This window comes from Coenobita brevimanus, chromosome 114, assembly GCF_032717465.1.
Source record: "Coenobita brevimanus isolate Jiangsu-jjx chromosome 114, ASM3271746v2, whole genome shotgun sequence".
Classification (NCBI taxonomy): domain Eukaryota; kingdom Metazoa; phylum Arthropoda; class Malacostraca; order Decapoda; family Coenobitidae; genus Coenobita; species Coenobita brevimanus.
The window spans coordinates 7,558,665-7,573,486 of NC_137067.1; the positions used below are offsets into that span (position 1 = coordinate 7,558,665).

Sequence of the window (14,822 nt, forward strand, 5' to 3'; positions counted from 1 at the left end):
AGGAGTAGGTGAGAATGAGAGGGCAAAAGAAGGAATATGTATAGTTGTGAGTAAAAGATGGAAGAAGAGCATAAGAGAGTATGGATCAGTTGGGTCAAGGATTGTGTGGGTAAGATTGAAAGTTAGAATACAAATGTGGGCGATTGTGTGTGTGTATGCACCAATGCAAGATCATGCAAGCAGAGTGAGAGAAGAGTTTTGGACAAATGTGGAAGTGTGCATAGAAAAGTTTGGAAGGAATGAGAGAGTGTTTTTGATCGGTGATATGAATGGTAAAGTAGGGAATGTGAAGGTGGATGGGATGGTTGGTGAGTGGGGTGTGTCTGCTGAGATAGATGAGAATGGCAATGCATTAGTGGATATTTGTGCTGGGAGAGGGTTGGTGATAGCCAAAACCCTCTTCAGGCACAAAATGATCCACAGGTATACATGTCGAGTGATGAGAAGGGTGGGTGGTGAACTGAATGAAAGGAAGGCAATGATTGATTATGTGTGTGTGGATGGAAGGATGCGAAAATGTGTAATGGATGCAAGAGCTTATAGAGGTTGGGGGAGTGGACTTTCTGACCACTGCTTGGTGGGGGCCAGAATGAAGGTCCAATTAGGATGGAAAAATAGAAGAAGGGAAGGACAGGAAGAAGGAGTATTTGTAAGGAGAGTGGAAAGGTTACAAGAGGATGAGAAAAAGGCAGAGTATAAGAGAGAAGTGGAGGAATGATTGGGCAAATATGAATTGGAGCAGATGGGGGACGTGGAAGGTGTGTGCAGGATATTTACAGAAGAAATGTGTGCAGCATGTGATGTGGTGTGTGGGATGAAGAGAAGACGGAGGGGTGTGCAAGGAACAGCGTGGTGGAATGAAGAGGTGAGACAGGCTGTGGCACAAAAGAAGAAAGCATACAATGAATGGATGAGAAATAAGGGCGTGGAAGAAGTTGAGAGGCGGAAGAGAGAGTTATATGTAGAAAGAAAGAGAGAGGTGAAAAGATTAGTAAGAGAGAGTAAGAGGAGAGCAGATGAGGAATTTGGAAGGAACTTGAGTGTAAAGTGGAGGGACTGTAAGAAGATGTTCTGGAAAAAGGTGAAAAGAGTAAGACAGGGTAGAAGTGAAGTTAGCAGGAGGGTGAAAGATAAAAATGGTAGATTACTAGTAGAGAAGGGAGAAAAAGTGAGCAGATGGAGAGAACACTTTAACCCCTACACCGCGGGCTTGTTTACCAATGACTTGAGTGTCCCGCGGGGTTATTTGGGCTCCGACAGACGCTCAAAAAATATTTGCCAAAAATCAGTTATTAGTCCTAGAATAATAAAATTACATATGCTTATGGCACATACCTTCAGCTTTCTCCTGGAATGATTGTTGAGCCTTCGTCGGTTACCGTAGGACTTGTGGAGACCTCTGAAGTAGGGTAACGAAGTCTCCACTTTACACTTCCCGACAACCCGTAATATGGTTACCACAGCCAGATACAAACACTATAAACACTATTCTACAATTTTCAAGTAGTTTGGGATCCATACTCCAAAAAAAAAAAAACTGTGAAAGCAATGGAAATTACGAACGCGTCTGATCGTCGCACTTGCGCTAGTTCGCTCTAGGCACTCTGTCATTTATTATTCATAAAACCCCTCACACTTTATATTTCTATTACTATATCACACTTATATATATCTGGAGTCTTTCTCCATAAGTTTCCTTCAGTCTTATTAGTTTATTGTCACTGAAGTCATTCAATTTTTCTATCTATCTATCTATCTATAGCCCGACGCCCTAATCCCGCAAAGGGTGGCCGCAGACAAAACGCCTCCAAGTCACTCTGTCACCCACCAATTGACTACCCTCCCCCCAACTCACTCCCCCCTCCCTCATATACCTCTCAACTCCATCCCTTCACCTCATCCTCAGTCTACCCCTCCCTCTCCCTCCCTCCACCTCACCTACATACACCCTCTTAGTCAGTCTTTCATTCTCCATTCTCTCCACATGTCCAAACCACCTCAGTGTATTTCTCCTAATCTTTTCAACCACATCCACATCTACCCCACAACGTTCCTTCACTTCTTCATTCGTCAACCTGTCCCTCCACGTCACTCCACATGCTCCTCTCAAGTAACTCATTTCCACTGCTCTCACTCTTGACTTGTTCCCCTCTTGCAAGGTCCACGCCTCGCTTCCATACGTCAGGGTAGGGATCACAATACCATCATGCAGTGACTTCTTAACTTCCATACTCACCTCCCTATTTCTCATCACGGCTTTCAGTGTACCAACAACCTTTCTTCCCTGCTGTACCCTTTCACGTACTTCATCCCCCAAAGTTCCATCCTTACTCATCACACTACCCAATACTTGAATGCACTCACATTCTCCATATCCTCACCATCCAACCTCACTGCACACTCTGTGACTTCATTCCTCTCAAACACCATAACTTTACTTTTGTTTACATTAACTTTCAGCTTCCTCCTCCTACACGTAGAGAGCCACGGATTCACTTTCACTGTTATAACATAAATTATTTGTACTCATATTCTTATATTACTAATTACTAACATGACTATTTACATTTTCTATTCTATTTTCAATATTTACCCTGCTATTTTACTTACACTATGTTATTCACTGTCACTTTCAGTAAGATAAAACTATAATACACTGTTCAATCATATGAACTGAACATCCATTGCTTTCACCTGCTATTTACACATTATTTACACATTATTTCCAAATAATTCTGCTTCCACACTTGCACTGTTAGAACTGCTTCTGGCTGTGGTAATCGAAGAAGCAGGTAACACAAAGGGGAACCTGGCACTCAGCGCACTGCCAAGAGGTGCGTTTATGCTCAGGTGTGCGGCGTGTGGTATGCGCACATACCTGACACCTGCGAATCGCAGCCTTTCTTTTCCCTGTGGCAGGCATTAGCTCAAGTCTGTGCCGATCCATATACGCCCTCTGCTCAAGTCAGTCGGGAAGTGTTACTGGATGGCGCCTTGGAGTTGCTGCTGTCACCCTACCATATCTTTCCAGCAGCTGCTGGACACAAGTCCTGGCGAACAACCTCAGGGAGAAGGACTTGGGTGGCTTGACCTTCATCTTGTACAGGATGAAGGCGTTCAGCATCGTCATATCTATCAGATGCAGAAAAACTTTCCTGTACCACCTAGTATTCTTCCTGAGGCAGTCGATCTCACCAATCATCATGTCGGACTTGTCCACCAGCCGCATGTTGATATTATAGTCCAACACAGCATCAGGTTTCATCACAGGTTCGCCTGTCCTACGGTCGACCTTCCCACTGTCTCTCATCTCCCCCTTATGTACGGTGGTGAGCATGTGCATGACCCTCTTGTCATGCCACCGTATTGCCAATATCTTCTCACACTTGCGTAGGTGCACGTCTCCTCGCTGCAAGGTTCCCGCCTCTGGGAATTTGGGGAAGTGGGCACGATCACTTTTCACAGTGCCGCAGGAGCCAATGCCGTGCTCAGAAAGGTATTTGGCAAGTTTCGGTGCTGTATAGTAGTTGTCTGTATACAGCACATGATTCCCACCAAAATACTTTTCTAGGAGCACTTTCACTACACAGCCTGAGAAGCCAAGGGGGTGTGTTTTATCGAGATCGACAGTGCTGGCTGAATATATGACGAAGTCAAGGATGTACCCCGTCTTACAGTCGCACAGTACAAAGAACTTAATTCCAAAGCGATGGCGTTTGCTTGGAATGTACTGAACAAACCGAAGACGTCCTCTGAACAAAACCAAGGATTCATCAATGACAACCTTCTGAAAGGGGTGGAAGAATGACATAAACTTATCCTTCATTCTGCTCAGAATCTCCCGGATCTTCCAGAGTGGGTCGGTTTGGGAAGGTACATCGTTGTCGGCAAAGTGCAGGTTTCCCATGATGTTCCGGAAGCGATCTCTGGCCATGTACTTATTGAAGGTGGGTGAGGGTAGTAAGGGGTCCATGGACCAGTATTCTTCCAACTCATGCTTCTTGGAGTGTGGCATGAGAAGCATGAGGGCAAAGAACACATACAGCTCCTACACTCCCAGCATGGACCACTGTTACATCTTGGCTGCACCTGTACCACTTGCAGCACGTTGTGATTCATACCTGTTGGTTTCATCACATATGTGCTGCATGACTTCGTCATCTAGGAAGGCCAAAAGGTAGTCGACACACTCAGCATTTTCATCCATAGTGAAGGCAGGCTGAACTCCTGAGGAGCTCTCATCAAAAACTAGATTTTCGGGCACAAAATCTGACCCTTCCGTCCATGCGAAGGCGTCCAGGATTCCCTGTCGTGGCGGTGTAGGGCGGGTGGTGGTGGTGGTGGTGGAGGTTGGCTGTGAGGGAGGTTTATCTCGGTCAAGGTCACTCGCACTGACCCTAGGTTGCCGTACAGCACTAGCAGCCCTTACCCTACTAGCTACAGTACTTTTCACTCTCTTTGATTTACCTCTACCTCTACGGCCTGCCTTCACTGTTGATGCTGGTGGTGACTCCGACGACGAAGACTCCGGAGATAACTCAGCCGACGATGATGAAGAGATGAGTAAAGTGGGGCTTGGGGAACGGGGAGGTGAATGCACTCGTGACTCATGGCGGGCTGGGTCACGTGGGGGCATTGTTCTGGGGCTAACACGCCGCCTTTTCACTCCCTTCCCAAATTCTTGTCCTTGCTGCACTAAAGGCTCCTTTCCCTTGGAGCTAGACACTGTTTCACTTACTGTAGCACTCGTTGTTGCTGTTTCTGGCGCGATAACCTCACCCGGCTCATCACATGATTCACCCGAATCGTCATAGTCACTGTCCATCATTATCATGGACAATTCTGCCAGTTCACGTGCCACTGCAGAGTCACTAAGGCCTTTCCTGCTTGCCTCACCACTTTTCTTAGGAGTAGAGGTCACGGGGCCCTTTGCAATGGGTGCAGAAGCGGCAGGAATGGCGGGGCGCGAGTGCGACATGGTTTCTCTACAGCGGAGGACAAGGAACTAAATGCCGCGGCTTATCTGAGAAGGGAAGGGTTGACAATGACACTTTAGGCTGACTGCTGCTAACTTACAGGCTAATTTTTTATAGGTAGAAAATCTCGGCAATAAATAAAGAAATAGGTAGTGCCAGGTGAATGTAAATGTCAGTTAGGATTCTCCCTTCCTTTCTGATACATATTTTTATTACAGACATCGATTACAAGGCATAAATCAAAGGGGAAATTACTGTGGTAATGTAGCGAATGAATGCACGTGAGGTTTTGTCAGGTGATAATTAGCCAATTTCTGGTGTATAACACTATCACTTACCTGTTTTTTTTTTGGTATATATTTTTTTTGTATAAATATAGGGCATAGGGCTTATTTCAATGGATGAAATCTGTGGAAAAATCAGGGGGAAATTTGTGTAGCGCAGCGCGACGTGGGAGGTGAGAGGACAGGGTAATGGAGGGCAGGTAGGGAGGGGAGTCACGAAGGGGGTAAAATCGCTAAATTGTCAACAATGGATGGGAGTACAGATGAGATTTGGAGTGCTGACTAGTGTTGGACATTGGCAGTACTGATAGATGATACAAGCCACCACTTGAGAGCCCAGAATAATTCAAAATAACACAGAATCACAAAAGTGACGCCCCGCGGTATGATCCATTGTGGCCGAGCGTCACGAAAGTGACGCCCCGCGGTTAAGGGGTTAAGGAATTGTTGAACATAGAGGATGGAAGTAATGCGAGTATAAGTGGCTGGGAGGAGGTGGGAAGACAGGAAGAAATCAGAAGGATAGAAGTTGTGGAAGCAATGAAGAAAGTGAAATTGGGGAAAGCCCCAGGAATTGATGGAGTGTGTGGTGAAATGCTGAAGTATGGGGGAGAGATAGTAGTAGAATGGATGTGGAAGATGTGTAGATTGGCCTGGGAGGAAGGTAGAGTCCCGGAGGATTGGAAGTCAGGTATAATTATTCCCTTGTACAAAGGAAAAAGGGAAAAAAAAGTGTGTGGTAATCATAGGGGCATCTGTCTTAGTATAATAGGAAAAGTGTATGGTAGGATACTTATTGACAGAGTTAGAGAAAGAACAGAGAAATTAGTTGAAGAAGAACAGGGAGGCTTTAGCAAGGGAAGAGGTTGTGTAGATCAGATATTCATTCTTAGATCTTTAGTGGAAAAGTTTCTAGAGAAGGGAAAGAAGTTGTATGCGGCTTTCATGGATTTGGAGAAAGCATATGACAGGGTGGATAGACAAGGATTGTGGAAAGTATTAAGAATATATGGAGTAGATGGGAAATTGTTGAATGCTGTGAAGAGTATGTATGATGGTGCTAAGGCTGCAGTGCATGTGGATGGTGAACTGAGTCAATTTTTCTCTTGGGAGGTTGGGTTGAAACAGGGATGTGTCATGTCTCCATGGTTGTTCAATCTGTACATGGATGGGGTAATAAAAGAGGTACAAGGTAGGGTTGTGGATGTTGGAGTGGCCCTGGTGAGAGAGCATAGTGCTTGGAAACTCCCTGTACTGTTGTTTGCAGATGATACTGTGTTATTGAGTGAAGACGAAGGAGAGCTGCAAGGCTTGGTGGATGAGTTTGGGAGAGTGTGTAAGAAACTGAATCTAAAGGTGAATGTAGGGAAGAGTAAAGTGATGGTCTTTGAGAGAGGTGAAGTCAGTGAATGTACAGCGAGGTTGGATGGTGAGGAATTGGAAAATGTGAGTACGTTTAAGTACTTGGGTAGTGTGATGAGTAAGGATGGAGGTTTGGAGGGTGAAGTGCTTGAAAGGGTATGCAGGGAAGAAAGATTGCTGGTTTCTTAAAAGCAGTGATAAGAAACAGGGAAGTGAGCATGGAAGTGAAAAAGTTACTACATGACAGTATTGTGATACCAACTCTAACGTATGGAAGCGAAGCTTGGACGTTGCTGGAAGGACACAAGTCAAGAGTGAGAGCAGTGGAATTGAGTTATTTAAGAGGAGCCTGTGGAGTCACATGGAGAGACAGGCTGACGAATGAGGATATAAAGGAGCGTTGTGGTGTGGATGTGGATGTGATAGGAAGCGTTAGGAGGAATACACTGAGGTGGTTTGGCCATGTGGAGAGGATGGAGGGTGAAAGACTGACGAAGAGAGTGTATGTGAGTGAGGTGGAGGAGGGAAGAGGGAGGGGGAGGCTGAGGATGAGATGGAGGGATGGCGTGGAGAGGTATATGAGAGACGGGGGTGTGAGTTGGGAGAGGGGCAGTGAAATGGCGGGGGACAGGGCGACGTGTAGGCGATTTGTTTGTGGCCACCCCGAACGGGATTGAGGCGTCTGGCAATAGATAGATAGATAGAAAATTACTTAGCAGTATATTTACGCAGTCATTGTTGTTGTTCTTTGTGTTGTGCTACCCCAGTCTACCTGATTGAGCAGACCCATCAACCACAGGTAAGCAACCACTCCTGCAGGGCCATCCTGTGCAGTGAACAGATGTTCAGTTCTGTAATACACCCATGCCCTGTTATCCGGCGCATCAATAAATGGGGCTATGGTAGACCTAATGCAAGAAACAGGGGAACATTCCCACAGTCTGAACAGGTTGAATGTCCGTCGCCTTGCTAGTCCTACACCCCACCTCTCCAGTACAACACCTTGCCTCTCCCTAGGTTTGATATGAGGCTTTCCCGGTCCTCCCTTCCTCCCTCCATTCCCTCTCTTCTCCCCCCCCGATCTCTCCTCCATCCCCCACCACACTTAGCACAGCCAGGTATGTCTCTGTGTCCCCCTGCCTTCCCCCATCCCTGGTTGTCTCCATCTCCCCACCCCCACCCCCGCATGTCTCCTGTGTGTGTGTGTGTGTGTGTGTGTGTCTGTGTTTGTGTGTAATTCACCGGGTCGGTCAGGATCACTTGATGGTCGTGATCATCAGCTTTTATCCTCCTGGAAGGGAGCTGAGAGCTCATATGGTCTGATCTAATGGCAAGGCTGTGACCTTCACACATGCCACACCCGTCCCCTTGCTCGAGGGGGACACTAACCACTCACTTCGTCAATTAAACTTTTTGGAACCTGAGCGAGGCGTGAACTCCTGTCCACCAGTTGGCGAGCGAGAACATTACCACTGAGCCAGCGAGCAGTGTGTGTGTGTGTGTGTGTGTGTGTGTGTGTGTGTGTGTGTGTGTGTGTGTGTGTGTGTGTGTGTGTGTGTGTGTGTGTGTGTGTGTGTGTATATGTGTGTGTGTGTGTGTGTGTGTGTGTGTGTGTGTGTGTGTGTGTGTGTGTGAGTGAGTGAGTGACAGTGGTGAGTGACAGTGGTGAATGATGGTGGTGAGTGAGACAGTGAGTTGAGTGAGTGAGTGAGTGAGTGAGAGTGAGAGAGTGAGTGAGGGAGTGAGTGAGACTAGGGCGGGTGAGTAGTAGGGCTGTTTGGCTTTCTTGCCTCTTTCCCTGTCCCCCTCCCGTCCCTCTCCCCCACTTGTCTCCCTCCTCCACCCCTGTTTGTCTCCCTCTCCATCCCCCCACCCTCGTTTCGCACACTGCCAGCAGCCTGCCTGGCTGTGTAGTTGCCCTGAAGCGGTGTTGAACACCACATGTCCCACCACCCTACCCTCCTGCATGTGATGTTTGATGTGCCATTTTTTAGCAATAGTATTGTTTATGAGGATAATAACTTTACCTTTGGTGTTTCTGGCAGCCTCTGTTGATTGAGTAAGGTATATGAGAGTTTGGTTTTGGAATGCATCTCTGGCCTTTCTTCAGTATCTTATGGGGAAAATTGCTTTGATATCTGACATACTCGCTGAACGAACACTCCCACTGGTACACAACACTGCCGGATATTGGGGTATGGGTGTACATGTCACTGTAAAATCAATGTTTGCAAACCATGCACATCACATTTTAACTCTAAATATAAATGTATGTCAGTTTTCTAAGATTATTTGTTCGACATGAGGCTATAGCTGTGAATTTTAAGACATTTTTATTGCCTGCCTTTACCAAGGTGGAGCAATAATGTTTTTGCCTGTGCACAGGCGTATGTGTGTGTGTGTGTGTGTGTGTGTGTGTGTGTGTGTGTGTGTGTGTGTGTGTGTGTGTGTGTGTGTGTTACCATTGTATCTCATGAACGGCTTGAGCTATCAACATGAAACCTTCAGGGTATCAAGTTATGGCCAAAATCTTGGACGAGTTTGAAAATGGGTACTGGGGGTCAAGGTCAGGGTCACCAAAATTCCTGCCAAAGGTCAGCTATTTTCAATATGGATTATTTGTTACCATTATATCTGATAAACAGCTTGAGCTATCAACATGAAACCTGGAGAGTATCGAGATATGGCCAAAATCTTGGACAAGTTCGAAAATTGGCACTTGGGGTCAAGGTTACCGAAATGGATGCCAAAGGTCAATTAATTTCAGTATGGATTATCTGTTAACATTATATCTCATGAACAGCTTGAGCTATCAACATGAAACCTGGAGGGTATCAAGTTATGGCCAAAATCTTGGATGAGTTCAAAAAGGGGCACTTGGGGTCAAGGTCAAGGTCACCAAAATGGCTGCCAAAGGTCAACTAGTTTCTGTCTATCTGTCTATTGCCAGACACCTTAATCCCGTAAGGAGTGACCACAAACAAATTGCCTCCATGTCGCCCTGTCCCCTGCCATTTCACTTCTCTGCTCCCAGCTCACACCCCACTCTGTCATATACCTCTCCACTCCATCCTTCCATCTCATCCTTGACCTTCCTCTCCCTCTCCCCCCTCCACCTCTCTCACATACACTCTCCTTATCAGTTTCTCACTCTTCATCCTCTTCACATTGCCAAACCACCTCAGTGTGTTTTTCCTGATGCTTCCTATCACATCTACATCCACACCACAACAATCCTTCACTTCTTCATTTGTCAGTCAGTCTGTCCATGTGACTCCACATGCATCTCTCAAATAACTCATTTCCACAGCTCTCACTCTTGACTTCTGTCCCTCCATCAAGGTCCAAGCTTCGCTTCCATACATTAGAGTTGTTCACGGTACTGTCATGTAGTTACTTTTTCACTTCCATGGTCACTTCTCTGTTTCCTATCATTGCTTTCAAGGAACCAGCAACCTTTCATCCTTGTTGTACCTTTTCAAGCACTTCACCCTCTAAACTTCCATCCTTACTCATCACACTACCCAAGTACTTAAACGCACTCACATTTTCCATTTCCTCCTCATCCAACCTCACTGTACATTCACTGACTTCACCTCTCTTGAAGACCATAACTTTACTCTTCCCTACATTCACCTTTAGATTCCGTTTCTTACATACTCTCCCAAACTCATCTGCCCAGCCTTGCAGCTCCTCTTTGTCTTCACTTAACAACACAGTATCATCTGCAAACAACAGTACAGGGAGTTTCCAAACACTGCCCTGTCTCACTAGGGCTGCTCCATTAACCACTGCCCTACCTTGTATCTCTTTTATAACCCCATCCGTATACAGATTGACCAACCATGGAGACATGACATATCCCTGTTTCAATCCAGCCTTCAGATAGAAAATTTCTCTAAGTTCACTATCCACATGCACTGCAGCCTTAACACCCTCATACATGTTCTTCCCGGCATTCAACAACTTCCCATCTACTCCACATACTCTTAATATTTTCCACAATCCTTGTCTATCCACCCTGTCATATGCTTTCTCCAAATCCATGAAAGCTGCATACAACTTCTTTCCCTTCTCTAGAAACTTTTCCACAAAAGATCTAAGAATGAATATCTGATCTACACAACCTCTTTCCTTCATAAAACCTTCCTGTCCTTCTCCAACTAATTCCTTTGTTATTTCCCTAACTCTGTCAGTAAGTATCCTACCATATACTTTTCTTATTACACTAAGAAGACAAATGCCCCTATGATTACCACATACTTCTTTTTCCCCTTTTCCTTTGTACAAGGGAATAATTATACCTGACTTCCAATCCTTCGGGACTCTACCTTCCTCCCAGGCCAATCCGCACATCTTCCACATCCATTCTGCTACTCTCTCCCCTGTGCTTCAGCATTTCACCACACACTGCATCAATTCCTCGGACTTTCCCCATTTTAACTTACTTCATTGCTTCCACAACTTCCTACTGATTTCTTCCTCTCTTCTCACATCCCTCCCCCTCCCTGCCATTCCCCGTTCAACTAGTTTTAATATGGATTATTTGTTACCATTATATCTCATGAACGGCTTGAGCTATCAACATGAAACCTTCAGGGTATCAAGATATGGCCAAAATCTTGGGCAGGTTCGAAAATGGGCACTCAGGGTTAAGGTCAAGGTCACCAAAATGGCTGCCAAAGGTCAACTGGTTTTAATATGGATTGTTTTTCTTGTGAAACACTGACTGATTTCCATGGAGTTTTGCAAATTTTCTCCACATTTGGTTTATAAGTAGCTTGTAACTCTGGCCAATGGCATATTCTGGCGGGTGATTAGCATTCGGCTCCCGAATGCTTTTCTTTCATTTATTTTTAGTGTTCGGGAAAGTGCAGTGCAGGATTATTTATTTTTTTTGAGCAATCTGTCATGTATGAATTATCAATGAAAAATGTATTGGTTTGTTATTAATTTCTGGACCAGTTTATTATGTACATTATTATACAGTGTAAATGGTGTGAAAATAAAACTTTCTGTACGTTTATTGAATCGATAATTTAATGTTTCAGTAATAAGGTGCCAGTGTATGAGCTGAACCTGGATCTGCCACCCGCACACCGCTGGACAAATCTCATGAAGGATAAAGGTCCACAGGTACATAAAGCTTTAATTATTCATGTGTTTTACAGTTGTGGTTAAAATGTCCCAGTCACAGTGGTGGCCTTACATCAGTTCCATCCCCAAGAGGTGGCTGGAGGTTTTCCACGCTATGTAAGGAAGTAGGTGTGAGAGAGGGATGAATTCACACAGTAGCACCAGTATACCTTGGTAGTCGAGCTGCTCATTTATCCCAATGCCCTGCGTCTTCCTCCCTGTTCTCTGAAAGGTGGATGGTAGACTGCAGGAAAAAGACAGTTTTGGCCTTCAGCTCACTAGTTTCATGGCCAGATGAGCCTGAAGCCACAGCAATGACAACTACTGATCAGCAAACCATGTGAATGCCTGTTACTGTAAATAGTAAACTCTGTCAGTCCAGTAATGTGTTTTCTGTTTTATTCTTTCTATCTTCTGATCATTTTACTCAGATTTGGGAATCTTCTTATAGTATGTCGAGTTTGGCAGTGTACCACCTCTTGATGTCATGTGTGTGGTTCTTGTAGGCTAGACTAGTGTCATATGTCACTCCAAGGATCTTAGTGGGGTGTGTGTGTGTGGCACAGGTACAATATTAAGTGTGATGTTAGGGTTGTACCTATGTTGATGATTGCTGCTGGCGATGAGTGTGGTGGTGGATTTAGCTGGATCAATTGTTGACCTGCTGTCTTTCATCTATGCCTGAAGTGTGTTGCGGCAGTCCTGTTGCAGTGTGCGGGCTGTATTGGTGATGTGGTGCGTGGTTGCTAAAGTCACCTCATATGAGGCAGTGTTTGTGGGTGGTTGGGGTGTAGGAACATCATCCATGTGTTGTGTTGTAGGTGAAATAATGGAGCCCTGTTGAACTCCAGTAGGGAAGTTTCGTGCTCATTATGATTTGCTCTGGAATGTAACGTGTTCTTCTTCCGAATAAGTATTTGGCAAGCCGAGATTTGTTATTGTTTTCATTGTTTATATTGTCAGTTTTTGTGTTTGGTTTGTCAGGGAATTGCATTGTAGGCTTTACTAAAGTCTTTTGTTGTAAAAAGTGTCTGTTGTATGAGTCTCATGGAGTTGATGCTGTCTTGTGTAAGGTTGGTTAGTTGGCAAGTACTGTGCCTGGAGGAAGTGCCCAGATTCCTACAATACTCTGAATTCACTTGCAGACAGACATGGGGATGAAAGCTGGCTTTGGCTTCAGTTTCGGTTTGATGAAGTCATGGTTTTTAGGTCGCAGCTTCCGCATCAGCTTCAATTTCATGAAGCCATGGCTTTTTGGTCACAACATTGGCTTCAGCTTTGGCTTTGTAACTTTGCAAGGGCTTCAGCTTTGGCTACAAAGCCAAGGGGCTGGCTTCAACCTCAACTGCTGGTGAAAGTATCACGGCCAGAAAATTCGTTACAGGAACAGAGTATGTTTACAACATATGGGACAGTGGAAACAGTGCTTCTTAATCCTGCTGTAAGAGGATTGTGATGTGAAAAGGTCTAGAACATACTGGGATAAGCAGTATTCCTCGCTACACTAGTAGTAGACCTCGGCTTTGGCTTTGGCTTCACGACTTTCCAAGGGCGCCAGCTTAGTCTTCGGTGTCGTGACTTTTGAAGGACTTCGGCTTCGAAACCAAAGAGCTAGCTTCAGCCCCATGTCTGCTTGCAGATGAACTCATGGCCACCCACAGGAACAGCATAAAATCAACCATATTTTGACCAGTTTTTCAATTTGATGCTTTGTGGTTGTTACCTGTGGAGAGGGGATCATAGCTCTGAGATGCTGTCACAAGTGTACCAAAGTTGTTGTTTACAGTTGTTTCATTTTAAGCTGTTTGAGTACAACATGCTGATAATTTTACATTTTTTCATCACCAGTTAGTTACTCATGCTTCATTATCAAGTTGTTTTAAACTTGTGAGTGAGTATTTATTGAACTTTTAGCCCCCAGTCCTGAATCAGCAGCAAGTCTCATAGTTGTTTCACCTATATTAACATTTTACCAGCCTAGATCTTAAGTGAGGATTGTTTACAGGTTAAGTTGTTCGAGTACGGAAGACTTTTGTTTATGATTTTCTGTTCTTTAGTATTGTCAGTTTTATTGTTTTTTTGCTATAGTTATTTACAGTATGCCATTGTGTTTGTAGGTGCGTTCCTTAGTGGATGAAGTGACCAAGTTGGCACGAACTATCATGGGACCTCGATTATTCCAACTCCTTCTTTCCAGCCTCCCAAAAGTAAGTCATGAAGTTTTCTTGAATTTAAGAGTTTGGTTGATATCCTTAGTTATTCATATGTCTGATAAATCTGAAAGCATCTTGTGATTACTATAACTCAGGTGGTGGAGAGAGGCTTTTCTGTGATGCATTGTTTTGGGTCAGAGAGTAGAGGCACCTCCTGCTTGGGAATGAATCCTCCTCATCCTGCCCTGAGCCTGCAAGGAAGACCCTGGTCCAGCCTGGCAGGGCACCATCTTCCTTAGGGGGGGGGAGGGGAGCCACTCCCTGTGCCATTTTTTACAGTAAGGGAAATAGTTCTCCGGCTGTCATTTCCCTGCTTCTCATACTAGCCAGAGAGATTATGAGCTATCCTGGGCCCCAAACACAATACATATGCTGTGTTTGCTCCCAACACACTACAAGCACAAGATGAACATGTAGATCTGTTCAGTGCAGCTGTTGAAGAGGAGAGGTCTACATCACATGTATTACCCTATCAGATGCCAAACAGTGCCACAACACATGGGTGTGTGATGGGACGCACATCCAAAATCACTCCTGTCACACCAATCACAGCCCCCACCTCCACCAACAACTATCCCACTTACACAACTACAGACTTCACAGCTCAGTCTTCTTGCACAAGCACTACACATATCTTGCACAAGCACTACACATACAACACAGACACACTCTGGATGCATACCACCTCAAACATACATAAATAAACCTTTCTGTCCATCAGTAGTCAGACACCATAATCCCGAAAGGGGTTGCTGTTCGTCTTTGAGTTGTTTTCCAGCGTTGTAAATGGTTTCCTGGCTTACAAGAAACCATTTGGCTTGTCACTCAGTGTAAGGTCACCTGAACAGGAA

The 14,822-nt window shown here is 45.0% G+C and overlaps 1 protein-coding gene across 1 annotated transcript in view; it reads left to right on the forward strand.

Moving 5' to 3' along the window:
• LOC145418401 (acid ceramidase-like) overlaps nucleotides 1–14,822 on the forward strand; it is a 219,021-nt gene that overhangs the window by 26,997 nt on the left and 177,202 nt on the right. Inside the window, exons 3-4 of the mRNA XM_080286805.1 lie at nucleotides 11,674–11,758; nucleotides 13,876–13,965. Of these exons, the coding sequence (XP_080142931.1) occupies nucleotides 11,674–11,758; nucleotides 13,876–13,965 (175 nt within the window). The remainder of the gene's footprint in view (nucleotides 1–11,673; nucleotides 11,759–13,875; nucleotides 13,966–14,822) is intronic.